Raw genomic sequence first — 15,936 nt, 5'->3', positions numbered from 1 at the left:
TGAGGTTTTTTTTTTACCATTCTTCTGGGTCCTCTCCATCTTTTAGCCATGTCTTGACCCACTTAGCCCACCTGAACGGCATCAACATTTCTAACAAAATGTGGCATGACAATGTTACTGAAAAGCAGTGACTTTAAAATAATCAACGACAGCATCTGTTTGCTTTTTAATGTAAAACGTTAACTGTTTGGTTGTGTATATGCCAAACTTCATGTTGCCCATGATGAACTCACAGTAGCTGTGGAGATGTTTGTCTCCTTGTTTAATAATATTTTCCTGCTGGCTGCTCAAATTGGCGAATGGTAGCTGCGGTCCTCCGGGCCTACTGCTTTAACTTTGCTTTAAAGAAAAGAAAAGAAAGAAAAAAACGCTTGTAAGGGCAGTGAAACCAGGAACAAATCACCAACATCCTGTTTTCAGCAAGAAATAGAAGACTTTCTGAGACTTGAGAAACTCTTTGCTTTGTGTGTACTGCAGTTTATCTATGCGTCAGTGTTCAGTTCTTAAAATATTCCATGACAGTTAGATGTAACTGAATCAGCACACCCCATCAGACTGACTTTGCTGCGTCTTTCTTTTTTGTCTCTCGCTTCCACAGACATATGACCTTGGTTGTCCTAGCAACAGTCATCTTATCCAACGCTTTTTGAAAAAATCTTTATTTCTCTACGATTAATTTCCAGTGGAGATGTTTGTGATGTTGAGTATATTCAAAACAAAACCTTTGTAAGCTTGAGGATCATGTTTATGTTTCATGTCAAGGCTTACCCAGTATAGCAGGGTAAGAAACAGGATATCCATTTAAGGCACCATTAACAATGACTGGTCTCATTTGAGTGGGTATTTGAATAAGGTTTTGAATGTGTTTCAGGCGGTTTAATTATAAGGTGGGAAGTAGAAATGCGAAATGTCATTTCTTCCCACCGTGCATTTATTGCAATGTGTTGAAATATGTTAATGTTAAAAAATATGTTATGTTAAAATGCTCAGTGCCACCAGGTATGTGTTCTCGCTTTTCTGTGAGGAGCAACTGCATGTGTAGTTCAGTTAAGAGAAGTAACGGAACAGCTGAAAGTGCAATTTCAGTGCATGATATTCCTGTGTGAAAAATGATGCAAACTGCAGAACTAGGTGTTGAGAAATATTAGCAGAAGAACAAACACACATGCTGCAACAAAATTAGTCAAGACTGTGTTTCACATATGACCGACAAAATCTTTGATTTAATTCCCTGTGACCCTTAGAAATGTCATGATTTAGGTGCAATGTTCATTAATTCACTGGGTGTTTTTTTTGTAATGATATGGTAATAGCTCACAGTACAAAAGGTGCCTGTGTGTATATGTGCCTGTATGGCTTTAACTCCTAAACAATGAAAGCAAGACTTTTGTTTAACCCACTGAGTTAAAGCTGAAAGTCTGCACATCAATAACATTTTGATTGTGTAATTTCACATCCACTGTGGTCGTTTAAAGAGGCAAGATCGTCAATTTGTCCAGATATTTATGGACCTGAATGCCTTTTACAGCTAATTCTCCATGGAGCAGGGGTAAAATGAAAAAGATGAAATAGCAGAGCAGAGCGAGACAAAGAGGGCCAAGCTATAAACCTTTCGTTTTTCTGCCTCTAGAGGGAGATAAAGACATGATAAAGCCTGTTTGAAAGTCTCACGTTTACCCCAACGTACCTCTTGTCATTGTTATCAAATAGCTCAGTGTTTGTCTTATCTGTCCATAAAACTTGCATGCATTTTGTATGCATTTGACATGTCCATGTGGGCATCTGCAGATTTCTGCATATTGATGTATATTTCACTTAACTGTGGACAGTGACCCTGGTGTTCATGCACTTTCCAGTTCAAGGCAGGTATGAGCCTTAGTGGTCTCAGGGTTCTTCCTGAAGATCCTAACCAATTCCCGCTCATTGGAGGGTAACAGTTTGGGTCTTCTTCCAGGCCTTGGCAAAATGATGGCTTCTACTTACATATAGTGTTTTTAACTGATGATCTTGTATAAATCTGCAAGTTTCCTCGTTAGATCCTCACTGAGTTCCTTGGACTTTCCAATTGCTCCGAGTGTTAGTCAGTCTAATGAGTTCTGTCAAACAAAACCATTTTATGTTGGCAAAAAGGACCTACCAGCTGTAGTCAATCATGATCACTAAGGAGAAGTTAATAGGCCATGGCCTTGTTAAATTAACACTGTGGAGCGTTCAGCAACAATTATTAAATGTTTTTAATGAAGTTAACATATTCAGGTATGAAAACCATTGAAGATGTATGCTGTGCAATCATTTCCACCCTGGCCAAATGCAAAGTTATGACCACAACTATATATCTAATATAAGATCTATGATCATTTGTGCTTTTAAAATTGTACTGTGCATTTTGCAGTTCTTAATGCATCCAGGAGCCTGCAGGAAGTGTTGTATTCTGGTCATCTGAGCACACCTGTCATTACATTCAATTTCAGCCGGTCTGAGAGCATTAAGTCAATAGTAATGTTTTATTATTGCAAATTATTGTAAAAGTTGTGTACCCATGAGCTAGTTCATGTTTGTGCACACACAAAGAGAGTAAAAACAGTGTATAAATGAGGTTTCAAATGTTCATAATAGGCTGTCATTCTGCTATGGCTAAATCAGGATTATGTAAGCAAGTTACAAAAATATGAAACTATAATAAACTAAACTTACAAGATGTGTAATTAGATTATGATTACACTGTTAATGACTGTCTTTGTAAGTCATTTAAATTTTATTTGACCAACAGAGGATACATTTTATTTGCTTAAACAATTTGCATAAAGGAAACGAGTATTTTTGAAATTAAAAAAATTGTGGCTGCATCCATTTTTAAGTGAAAATTTATTTATGTTTATCTGTTTTGTAATTTAGTTAATTACGGTTCTTATTACGGTGTCCGGTAATTTGTATTCAGTTCATTTCAAACTAATGCGCAATTTCCACCCAGAGCTATTAGCTGAAAACTTTGGACCCAGTTCTGCTGATCAGTGACTGATATCAACACTGACTGATTTTCTGACTTACAAGACGTTAACCAGCCTAATTCCCTCAGTAATGTATAATATTTAATACATATATATAATATTTAGTACTGAGGGAATGTATTACCCAACAGGCCCACTGATGACGGGGTGAAGGATGAATTTACTTACTGTATGGATTCCTAATGGTTGTAAAATAGTGTATTAGTAGCAGTGTATGTGCAGTATATGTAAATTCATCTTAAAAGTTGAAACCTGCTCCAAACTTTGTGCGTTAAAGGTCGACATATACATTAACATATATAGTATAGGAATCTTTCTCCCTGAGGCCTGTCATGTCTTTGTGAGTCTAGATTTTTCATCTCATAGTGTGTAGTTTTTTATCACAATTTTTCTTCATTTAGTTGTTGTTAGTTAAGGCAGGGGAACTCTGTTCAAAAGTCATGAGTAGCCCCTCATGTATTTATATTTTGCAACCAAGGAGCCAGAGATTCTTGTAATTTTTAAAATTTAGCTTGAGCAGTAGTTCTCCCGGCTTTCTGAAAGTTTTTCTTTGGACATTAGCTGCTACTTAACCACTTAACACTGACCTATGAATCATTCAAGCATAAAAAAGGCACCTACCTCAAGGAATGAACCACTGTTCTATCTATACATAACAGACAGTATGGAGACAATAAACAACAATTTTTAAGTTGTATCCTTAGGCATTTTGTTACTAGCAGCCCATTACAAAAACACATAACCCCAGTGTGACGGGCATAAGGTAATATTTTTTTCCCACAAACACAGGGATCCCCTGAGCAATTAACTGAAAACTTAGGATATCTTCGGACATCTGAATGTGTCCTTAAATAATTGAGGAAAATGGACAAATAGAGGACAAAGGAAGAAGTAGCAGGCCTAAACACAACATTGCATCGTTTACCCATTTTACAACATAAAGAAATGAGAGTTAGGTAGTTCTAAATGTTTTATTTAGTGAGTTTGCTTTGCAATAGGTGGAATTTCTCTTTACTCAATCATGGTGCAAAACCCATGATGTAGGACTTGTTTTATTTTGTAGGTATTTCATGTGTTATACCTTGCTGCTTGAAAAAAAGTAAATCAGTAGCATTTAAAAAAAAAATAAGTTTATCACATCCTAGGAGAATGGAGTAATCGCTCCTAACAGTAGCTCATATAAAGATTCATATGAATTCATGCTATTACAACAGATTAATTGTGATATAATTATTTTCAGATCAAGATAAAAGAAAAAGATACACGAAGAATTGGAAATGCTTTTCCATGAAGTGATAGGATCTCCATCACATTAACATGGAGATTGAACTGTATGTTCTTTTTTATTATCCATCATATCTTTATTGCAGTTGTACAGCATTTTAACAAGGTATTTGTGACATTTCTAACAACCCAACATTAAGAAACTTGGAAACACCTCCGTTCTGTACACAACAGTCTGCATCCCAAAGAACAAACTATCAGAAAGCTACATGATTAAAACTTCTTTTCATCAACTCAGAAAATATAAAAAGTAAATTTTTTACTTTAATCATGATTACAGCTTTAGCAGTAATCAACTTTTCAAACAGTTTGCTATTTGATGTGTCATCAAATACAAGCGTAATGCTTAGCTTTCAACCTCTTTTTATAAAGAGGGCGCATTTTATTTGAATATAGGAACTGCCAGCATGTTTTATTAGAGTTTCTTCAGTAGAGGGCAGTGTTTGATTGCAGGTGAATAATGCATCACTTCTGGTACCTGCTATACCGAGTGTCTGGCCATGCTTTGGGCATGTGTTTGAGTGTACAGTGTGTGTCAGGAATATCGAAATAGGTCACATTTCTGTGAGTGTCTTTGCCTGCAAAAGGAGTCATCATGGCAAAACTGCAAAGCCGCACACTTCCTCTGAATAAGAAAAGGCTTTTCATGAACCGGTATGAGTAATGGTGACACATGAATGTAGATGATGAGTCTGTATAAGCAAAGCCTGACACACAAACACCAAATTAACTGCGGTCAACTCTCCACCATGCTGTCTCTCGCTCTCTCTGCAAGGCTCGGTGTGCTGTCTGCAGAGAATGCTGGTTGCCCGTGACGACGGTTGCTAGGAAACCGTTTTGGAATGACTTCATAGCATCGGGCATGCTCATGCCATGGCTCACGATGAATAAAATCAATTCACTTTCCTTCTTACCCAAATGTGCATTTAAATAAGGGGGAAATATTGTTTGGCACCGATAACACTTCATCAGCACGCACATATGTGGTGGGTAGAAAGTGTTTTCACATTAGCACATCTATGGAGGAGAAGATTCTAGGCTCCTGTGAGATGTCTTGTGGAAAAAAACGTGAATATAGTCCAGCTGATGCCTATGTTGTTCTTGTACAACACATTTCCAATCAGTGGTCCCACAGAAGCTGCTTTTTTTTCCCGTGCATAAAACTTGGAGAAATGAGGCTGATTGAATATTTTCACTCTCTTTGTCTCTCGCTGCTATTCTCTTATGCCCACACTCCCTCAATCCCGTATGTCCTTCGCCTACAAACCCCTGCTCACATTACCCTTTCCCATCCATCTTTCTCCCTCCTAATTCTCTGTCTCTCTGCAGTAGTGAGATAAGATGTTCGTCCCTCTGAGCGGTGGTGAGGTGTGAGAGAAGAGAAGGGGTTTCCCCCTCTTCCTTTAACTACCACCAAGGACTGCAGGCCAATGAGGGCAACCACACATATCAAATGTATGCGTCTGTGCATTTTGGTGCAGGGTAGTTTCTGTTTGTGTGTGGGTGTAGGTGACTGTGGATATGTGTGTGTAGGGGCATATCAATGTGCAAGTGCAGCATGTTTCTAGGGATTGCTGTTTAATGAACTTTAGATTAGATGTCAGACATATTCCCTCTGGCAACAATCAACCTGGCGCTCTTAAACGTGGCCAGAACCCTTGGCACACCCCAATATATAACAGTAAATCTCAACCTTGGCCATGACTGGTGACTCTAAATAGCAAAAACCAATTGCGCTAACATCTTGTTGAAAGCAGAAACAAACGCCTCAGTTCTCAGATGTAAAGTGTGTATGAGTGCGTGTGTTTTGTGATGATTTTACTCTATTTCAATGCTTAAATAATTCCTGGACTAATCCTTTTACACCAAACGTTTACCAAGAGTGAACAGTTTAAATATTTAATGATGATTATGTGGTTAGTAGATTAATGCAGTAATCAACACTTCATTGGCTTACTATTTTAATCCCTCAGACACATACCACATAGATTTGTCAATATTAATTTACGAGATTGCTTTTGTGCCTCTTTTGAGGCTTAATGTGGAGGCAGAAATAAGAGTGGAAGGGTAAAATTCAAGGGATGATACTGATTTTTCTATCCTAGGATTATCAAGCATAGAAGCTGTTGACTGAAATTTACACCCAACATGTGAAAACCTGGAGCAGCGGGTCTCAGTCTGCCAGTTTTTACATCAGACCTCCCACAGTATTGACAGTGATTGTTAACAGGGACACATCTTATCTCTCCAACTCCCTACTGAGCCGATTCTGTTAGTCTGCGTAGACAAGAAGTCCCTGTCCACCTTATGAGAGTCAGCAGCAGCTTACTCTCTTTTGGCATTGATTTAGCTGTTGTTGTGTGACAGGGTCACACATTGACTTATAGAATCTTCTGTTGTCAGCCAGATACCCGGACACACAGTGAATAATGATAAATATGACTCCTTTTTTCTTTCCTTCCACAGTTTCTCTCTGTTTTGTTGTCCCATTCTGCCATGGGGCTGCCAGTCTCTTGTTTAGTGTAGTCACCTGGCTTGCTGTACCAGATAGGTTTTGATATATCCTACTATGCAAAAGTCTTGGCTCATCCTTCATTTCTTATATCTTTTTTTCTTCCAAGAAGCCAGACTTTCTTGTAATCTTTTAAAGTGGTCTTGAGGAATAGTTTTCTTCTCTGAAGGTCTTGCAAAGTTTTTTCCTGGTCACTGGCTGGTTTTTTTTTAAATATTTATTTAATTTAATCCAGTCCTCAGACCTGACCATTTTCACAGTATTGTGATCTTTGTTTGCTGAGTCACTTAACACTGACCTATGAATCTCGCAAGTATACAAAAGGCATCTAACCAAAGAGATGAAACTGTTGTGTCTACACATAGCAGAGAAAAGACTATTTTAAATGGAATCTTCAGGCACTTTGTTCCTAGCAGCCTGGTGCAAAAATCTGTTCCCACTGAATACATAAAAACAGACATATAAAGTAGTAGTAGTTTTGCACCAACAAGATAATTCCAAAAGAGCTATTAGCTGAAAGCTGCTTGCTGTGCAGTGTGTATTTAAAAAATATGAGGTAAATGGACAATTTGAGGACAAAAGAAGAAGTGCCCAGTGTAAAAAGCTGTCTACAGCAGATTAACGGTATCTAAAAGTCACATTCTCAAGAAATAGGCAGAAATCCAGTAAAGACCTGGTAGGTGAGCTGAGAGATACAGCTAAAGCTTCAGTTAATTCATCTACTGTTTGCTTAAGTCTCATTGCAAATGGTTTCAGTGGAAGGGTGGCTGTCAAAAAGCAATTCTTAAGGAAAAGAAACAGGTATAAAATGTACAGGTACAAGGCACGTGTATGCATATTTGCGGAAGCACTGGACTGAATTTTAGTGGCACCAGTTTTTTTAAATCATGAACCCAGATTTGAACATTTTAGGGGAGGTAAGGGGAGGGGTACAATAGCAAGTGCCTACAGCCACCTGTGGACAAGTGATGGTTCGGAGCTGTATTTCAGCCAGGGATGTAGTGGATCTTATCAAAACGGATGGCATTGTGAATGCAGAAAAGTGTTTTTGCTGCACTTGCAGGAAAGTATCTGATTATGTGCTACCATGAAATACCTTCTAGAAAGTGTCTGATTGGCATTGGGTTCATTTTAAAGCATGACAGTGAACTTTAGATTACATGTTGATGCAGTAAAAGCATACGTTGATGAAAACACACACCGAGACAATGGAACGCTATCATTCATAGATTGGCCTTTTCAGAGCCCGGACTTCAACATTACTGAAGAAGTGCTGTCATGCCATCGGGGAACAGAGCAATAAGCAGCCAACATCCAAAGAAGAGCTCTGAATGTCCTTCAAGAAGCCTGGAGAACTATTCCTGAAGACTACTTAAATAAATGAAGTTACCTAAGAGAGTTTAGGCTATATTGCATAATAAAGGTGTTCATATTAAATGCACACTGTCTCAATAAAGTGCTGCACTTTGTGAAAGGTGACTCAAGTCACCTTTGCACAGTGCTGTAGTTCTGCAGATATTCCCTGAATGAATTTCCACTATTGGATATTTTAAAAAATCAAACTAAACAAATGGTGTCTGGCTAATTTATCAGAAGAGCACTGAAACGTCCAGAGTGGCAGATGGAACAACAGATTAAACGACAAAAAAGACATCAGGTTGAAGCATGAGTTGGAGAGCCTCTACAAGGAAAAAAAAGTCAATAAAAAAAACAAACCTCGTTTATGCTTTCTTTTTCTTTTTTCTTTTTTCTTTTTTTTGCTGTGATGTAGTTTAATTGGTAATCATTGCAATTAATTCCTTTGTTTCCCCATGAAGTTACAGTCTCTAATTACCTCAGCCGATTGGCCGTCTGCTTTTCGCAGTGTAATTGCAGCTCTCAATAGAAACACAAACAGCCAGAAGAAAATTACACACCATTTTCACATTTGTCCATGATGTGACCTTCATATGTTCACTCAGTGGAAATGCTGTTGTCTGTACTGGAAAGTGTGAAATTTACAACGAGGGTTAAACGCGGAAGAATATAAAAAAAGCAAGCGTGCGAGAACCTAGAGGCGCCAGAACAATAAAGCTGCACACTCGGACCAAAGTGTGTCTGCTCACATCAGCGTGATGGAAAAAGTCACCAGGGATTAATTTTGGGGTTCAGCTGGGGCGACGGGGACTGGAGTGAAGTGGAGGAGAGTAGATGAAGGGGGATGGGGAAAGGATGGAGGCAGTGGGGATGGGTTTAAGGAAAGTGTGCATTATTGAAATGTGCAATACCCCGTGTAGTATTGTCCTGTGATTGCGATGTTTATCACCCCCTATATTCCACCCATTCTATTCTTTATGTCCTGTAGAGGTTTAATAGTGAGTGGGACGACAAGGTATGTGTGTGAGTGTGTGTGTGTGTGTGTGTGTGTAGGATTTGCTGACAGGTTAACATTCACTGTCAGCAGTAATGTGTGATGGTGATATATGGGAATGACAGTAGGGCTTGCCTAGCATGGCACATATAGTCTGGTTAAAAAAAAAATAGCACTTCAACCTTATGCCTCGATGAAATTTTACGTTTGTCCCCTCAAAAAAAATGTTTTCTTTAGCCAGAGTAGTAATATATATATTTAATAAAGAGACTAACAGAAACTGTGAAAATTTGCTGTGAAAATAAAATAATTTTCAGGTGCAAATGCGCTCTAGATTTATATATAAACTTACATTTAAGAGCCTGCTGTGAGGTCAGAGGTCATCTTATTAATGCAATTTGAGCTCCTCTCTTAGCCTCCCTATAGAGACCTCTGTGGCGCCTGACAATTTTCACCTCATCAATAAGCTGGTGTTTTACAGAATTAGGGATTGATACAGTGTGTGTCTGCTCTGTCTGTTTATGTTTATTCATCTGTGTCTGTTTCATGTCACTGAGGCGTGTGAATTTGTTAGCACGTGCAGCGATACGGTCGCGTGGTGTCATGGCGATGTTCCGTGTGAAGTAGTAAATTGTCTTATGTTAAGTGAACCGAGGAGTGTTTTCCCGAGGGAAATCTTTTGTTTATATATGGGTCATTAATGAAATGCATGACTTTGAATGCTATCCCTTTTTAATTAGATGGTTAGTAGCTCAGTGGCTGTAAATATTGCATAAATTTCAACCTTATGGATCCCCGAGCTGTGCTTTTATTAAGCATACATTCATGTTTGTGATGGCGTAGTCCAGAGAAGACTCTTGTGCAACCTCAGTCTTTGCATTAACCATAAAATCAGTTTGACAATGCTTGTTGTTCATACATGAACATAATAGGAACACATTGGTGATCATGTCCATGCATTGCTGTGCTTAAATGTCTGCGCCGTCCAGGCAAGGCTGCGATCAATGCTGAACTTTGACAGCAGATTCCAGTTTATCTGCTTTTTCATCGGTGCAGTGGATATCTGATGGTGTAGTGGTCACAGCAGGATTTCAGCTTGTCGACACAAATCAATCACTTGGCCATTGATTAACTGCTGCTGGGATGTAAACGTACCTGAAGACACACATATTGATGCACTTTGACCAAATCATGTTACGGAAGAGAGCAGTGGATGCTTTTTGCGCAGCCTGATGTGTTGAAGTTAGACGTAATAAATGGAATTATTCCTCTTATCTCCACTTCAGCACACATTAAGAGTGTTTAGAACCATTTGTTTAACACGCTTGGCTTTTCTCCATTGGCCCTCTGTGTGTTTCAGAATTGATTCTGGGATTTTACTGACCAATTATAAAGCAGATTTGGGTCAAAAATGCCGATGTGCCCGTATGAACCAGTTCACAGCCTTTTAATTTGAGGTGCTCAGGGCTTAAATCTAAAGATGACTGATTTTGCCATCAGGGCTCCCCAGCTTTGGAACAGCCTGCCTGAGGAGATAACGCTCACAACAGTGTGTCCTTTAGGTCAATTTAAATACTCTTAGGGCAATTTGAATACTTTTGCTTTCATTTAAAAAACATACTTTACTTTTAATCGGCTGTCTAATCATCTAGGATTTTTTTAGTTGCCGTGTTTTTATTCATTTCATTCTTTTCTTTATATTATATTTTTTTAATATTGAAATTTTGTCAGTATAATATAATGTGTCATTTTATTGTTAATTTTAAACAGCCCCTCCATTCATCATTTTGTGTTGGATTTCTGTTTGGCTTTCTTTATTTAATTTACAAGCAGATTCCTCTTTTTCCTCACTTCTTTTACAGCACTTTGTAAAGCCTATTATTAATGGTGGTATATATAAAAAGTTATTACTGTTCTCTTACTGTTTTTATCAGAAGGGCATTGTAAACTTAAAGGTTAGGACTGTGGAGGGGCAAGGATATGTTATGCTGTAGACAAAAGCTAATGAGGAATCCTCAAAGATAAATTATATCGCAATCATCTGAGTTAATTTGATTCTTTTTTGGGCCTATCTGGGTCAATTACAAGAAGCAAGGATAAGAAACAGGGAGAGGCAGAGTGCTTCAATTGCATTCCAGGTATAAAGGCTTGTTGAAGTCAGCGGGCAGCCATTTGAACCACTGATGTGCATAGTTTGATCCAGCTGCCGTGGCTGAGGAAAGGCAGCAGGCACAGGAGTGATTTACTTATCTATTCATTTATTCCATGTATTTATTTAGAATTATCCCACCGCCTCTGCGTGCGCCCACCCTAACGGACATTGTTGCCATGGCAACGGCGAGATGCAACTCAGAGCAGAGGTGATGATTTGTTCACATTTTCATGCATTTATAACGGAGAATAACGCTGTAATGCTGTAATAGAGCAACAACAGACTGAATCTAAGAATCTAACATCACAGCACCAAAGCGCTGCTGTAACACAATACACCGGATGACCTGTCACATGCTATGAATATATACTGTGGGCTTTGGTGCAGGTGTAGCTGTGTAAGCGTGGGCATGCCAGGAAAGGAGGGACAGGGTTTGTGTGTGTACTTGTGTGTCTAGAGAGTGACTCATGCCTTGTCTGTTAAGAGAAAAGAGGGTGATCAGGTTGCTAGGCGATTAAGAGCCACTATTGTCTGTAGGGACAATAGGAGACCCAGGAGTGCCCTCTTGTCGCTTTCTTTTCTCTCTCTCTTTTTTTAATCCTTTTTTTTTACACGTACTATAAATGTACATTTTGTCTGACCCACCCCCCAGCTTGGGCGGGAACACAGAGTTGACAGTCAGCAGGAAGATCGACAAAAGGGCATTATGGGAGATTGGGGGGGGGATGTCCAAGGTAGCAAGACAGGCGGACAGAGAGATCAGAGTGCAAGCAGAGGGAGAGCACTACCAGGAGAGCTGTGCCATAGAGAGAGAGAAAAAAAACCTGCAATCATTTGCCACATTGAAGGGAACAAATGTAGCTGGAGGCACTGAGGGAGAGGGAGAGGGAGAGAGAAGAGGACAGGCAGAGAGAGAGAGCGGGAGAGGGAGAGAGAGGGGGAGAACGAAAGCCAAGGAGAAAGGGAGAGAGTTAGAGAGAGACAGAAAGAGAGGGCAACCTTCCGTGGACATAGCACGTTATAGCCACACTGTTTTGTACGGGAAGATCCACACCAACTGACAGGTTGGCGGAAGGAGGAGAAGCACTGGGAGTTTGGCACTGCCCTCTCTCCTGCTGCCTCCCTCTGTATGTGTGTGTATGTGTGTGTGTCTATATGCTTGCACTCACACACATACAGACACTGGCTCTCTCTGTGAGCCTGTCAGAGCGCTGGGCTCTCTGGGTGGGTAGGGAGCTGTGTTGTAGAAGAGATGTTCGCTCTGAGGATGAGACAGCGTTTCTAACAGGATCTATTTGCGGACTGGAATAATACGGTGACACAATCGAGAGGGGCCCGAGCCCACTGGAACCAACCTCATCAACTATGGAGGGACTGCTGTCTCCAATGAGGACGCGGGTAAGTCACCACGGGGATTGCAGAGCATCCCACACGCTGTTTCTTCCACAGGAATCCATCCACCAGAATAGCATAGAGTGAGATAGCGTGCACTAAAAGCTGCATGATTGCTGAAATAAATCAGAAATTTTAGGCAGGATGCAGGGAGAGAGTGGGAGGCGCACGTCTCAGTTTGGTGTGTAGGTAAAAATGTTAAACCTGAAATTTAGTTTCAGCTTGCATGCAGTCTGTGTGCGTGCGTGCGTGTGTGCGTGTGTGTGTGTGTGTGTGTGTGTGAACAGATTAACAAGGGATTGCTGTGAAAGAATGACTCAGTGTTTTCAAAGTGGTGCCCATCTCCATTCAGTACAAACCACTGGCCTTTTGATTTATGGTAGAGAAGGAGCAGAGAAAGAGGTGCAAGGGAGGAGCCGTGCAGTGAATTGGATGAATATCTGAAAGTGGCCTTTCACTATTGTTCCCGTTAAACATGACCTTTTGTATTAGTTGCTCATGTCCCTGTCCGGCATAGTTGACTATAGGCTGTACCCTGTGCTCCGCATCTGTTGGACAGTGATTGAGCCTGAAGCACACAGAAAAGGCTTGTGAGAGAAGTAAATTATATGTGTCTGTCTGTGTTAGCGATTGTGTGTTACTTTAGAACGTACAGTACCAGGGAGTTTATCCAGCACCAATGTGAGGACAGTAATCGAGACTGAGAGGTGTCATTCCTTCCTTCCTGCTACTTCTTCTCGATGGCAGTTTGTGTTATTAAATACATACAGTATATTGTGTTATTAATGTTTATAAAAGCATTATTTTTGCAGGAGATGGGAATGATTTTGTAGACGTTTCTCAGCAGCCATCGATCCAACACTAAATCAGGCACAGGAAATAAATAACTTATTAGCTGGACCCTCTGTTACTATTTTACCTGCTTCCCCCTTCCTGGGAGGACAAAGATGATTTAGCAGCACTCATTTTATCACCACTGGTACCGACCCGTGCAGCATAAAATAAATTCCCATACATGTGAGAATTTGCATACATTTTAATAGGCTGTTTATTTCGGTTGTAACCTGCAGGTATAGTTCATACGCCCTATTATGACTCCCACACAAGCTTCGATGTGCGAAGATGCTGAAAGGTTTGAGACACTGGGATGACCTGATGGGATTGTCACACGAGTACCCCCGTCTGCTCACCTTCCCTCTCTCGCCTTTACAACTCACACTCCTTCTCTTCTTTTCAGTGGGAGTTTTGACCCTTTTTTTCTTTTCCCATGTGCATTTGGATTCGCCCAAATTCTTCTGGTATTTTAAGCCAGATCTTTCTTGCTTCTCCGTCCTTTTTGTCTGCCCACCTGTCCGTCTGCCTGTCTGTCTGCCCCTCGTCGTGTATTTGGCAGTTAATGCGAGCGATGTAATTGGTATTTGCAGATCGGCCCGTGATTTAATCCAAAGAGGAGTGTTAGCGGGCTGTTTGGAGATAGACTTGGCTTCAAAGATATGGCGCCGAATCAAGTCTGCTATATCTGTGCTGTCTGCCACCCTGGACAGATTTGCCACAGAGCTGTTGGAATCATTTTCAATAACTAAATGACTTTTTGCATTTATCTTCATCAGCCACATTGAGCTTCACATGCCCCACAGTTGATGTGGGTATCTCTGTTTTGGCATCAAAGTCACTTTCAGTGGATTTATGAATCACAGCGTGATGAACCAGTGCAGGAGTCTGTCAAAGTTTATGCTGCATAATCTCATCTTAATACACTTACTCTCACCCTCTGAGATAAAAGGGCGTATGTACTGAAAGCAGGAGTTTTGATTTGTGGCTTTCGGGAACAGTACGGAAGGTAATAAATCCCAGATATTTGTTTTCAGAAGCAGCGTAATGCTGTGTTTCTCAACAGAAGTGGAGCCATTTACTCTCACAGCAAATACTGCACCTGAAGTAAATAAAAGAAACTGAAAAGAAAAAATGCTATCCCATTTAGGACCATTTTAGCCACTAAATAGTTCATTCTTTCTAAATCTTACTCCAAGGCTGTGCAAAAAGATGTTCAACACCTAATAAGAGATTGGACCAGCTATAGTCTGTAAAAGCTCCACTATTCCTAATCCTCAGCTCACTAAAATGGGGAAATTGTGCTGAGATGGCCGTGTCAGCTATCGAGTGGCCTTTAGAAGAGCTGTAGTCATATCTCCCCAAAGCTCCTGTTCTCTCTACTTCAATCCAGCAAGTTTTTTTTCCATGTGCACTCTCTTTCTTTATTTGGATGACAGTAAAGGCCACTGATGCAGGAAAATGAAAGAAAATAAGCATCAGTGAGCTGTGCGTCTGTGTTGCCTGTGCATAGTTACATACAGCAGAAAAACAGGTCAACACACACACACACACACACATTGCATAGAGGATGCAGTAAGCAAAGTTATGAGGGGAATCTGAAAAAAGTAGCTAGTTAGTCCATAAACTTTGCTCACATGTACCCCTTGCTATTATATTCTCTCTGTGTCTTTTAATGTGCTCTTACAGTTGCAGTTTATTTTAGTCAGGACAAATATCTCACTGCACTTAATTTCCAAACTTTATCTTAACTCTGCGCACTGTCCTCTTCTTGTTTTTTTGTTTTTTTGTAAACGAGTGACTCGAGGGTACATCCAGATTCTGTTGGCCCTTGCAAACCCGAAAGATGCGCTCACAGACTCCTAAAAAGAAAAAGTTCCCTGTAGGTTTCCCCTTCTTGTGTCTAATATATGCATATAGGTCAGTAGAACAAGGAGCTCAAACTTCATAGAAATCTTTCTCTGGAGACCGTGTGTGCTTTTATAGGGCACGCTTTGTGCGCACAGTATGGCGTAAATGTGCGGGTGTGTGTCTTGTGTATCCTCTCTCCAATCAGCTCCTCCTGTGTGTTAGTGGATCAATGAGGAGTAGTTATCTAGAGATTAACCCTGTCAATGCTCTGTCAATCTAACCAGAGAGACTCCTCTGCTCTTCCTCTCTCACTCATGTTGTTTAGTTCGCTCTCTCTTTCAGCACTATTTCACCGCCTCTCTCATCTCCAGGCTCTTTCCTCAACTGGTTGTATTTCTTCACATGAGAATTTGTGCGTGTGTTTGAGCGTATGCTCTTTGATAATTAAAAAACATAATTTTTTTTATCCTGCTTGCTTTAAAATGCAGAGCAATTAATGTTTTGATAGGATCTCATCGCAATGTCTCAAAAATCCAAAAAGTAACAAATGTGGTCA

General features: G+C 40.1%; 1 protein-coding gene across 2 annotated transcripts in view; it reads left to right on the top strand.

The window, feature by feature from the left end:
- Positions 1–15,936, top strand: part of frmd4a (FERM domain containing 4A) — a 99,616-nt gene that overhangs the window by 8,216 nt on the left and 75,464 nt on the right. The window contains exon 1 of one of the 2 annotated variants that reach the window (XM_006789453.3): positions 12,186–12,704. The exons of the other annotated variant lie outside the window; for it this stretch is intronic. Coding sequence (XP_006789516.1) covers positions 12,672–12,704 — 33 coding nt within the window. The 5' untranslated portion in view covers positions 12,186–12,671. Of the gene's footprint in view, positions 1–12,185; positions 12,705–15,936 lie in introns of those variants that run through there. 2 annotated transcript variants of the gene reach the window in all.

The sequence above is a fragment of the Neolamprologus brichardi genome, chromosome 7, assembly GCF_056152115.1.
Source record: "Neolamprologus brichardi isolate AB-2024 chromosome 7, ASM5615211v1, whole genome shotgun sequence".
Lineage (NCBI taxonomy): Eukaryota > Metazoa > Chordata > Actinopteri > Cichliformes > Cichlidae > Neolamprologus > Neolamprologus brichardi.
The sequence above is the reverse complement of the archived record's forward strand: the minus strand, read 5'-3'. Positions and strand labels throughout refer to the sequence as shown.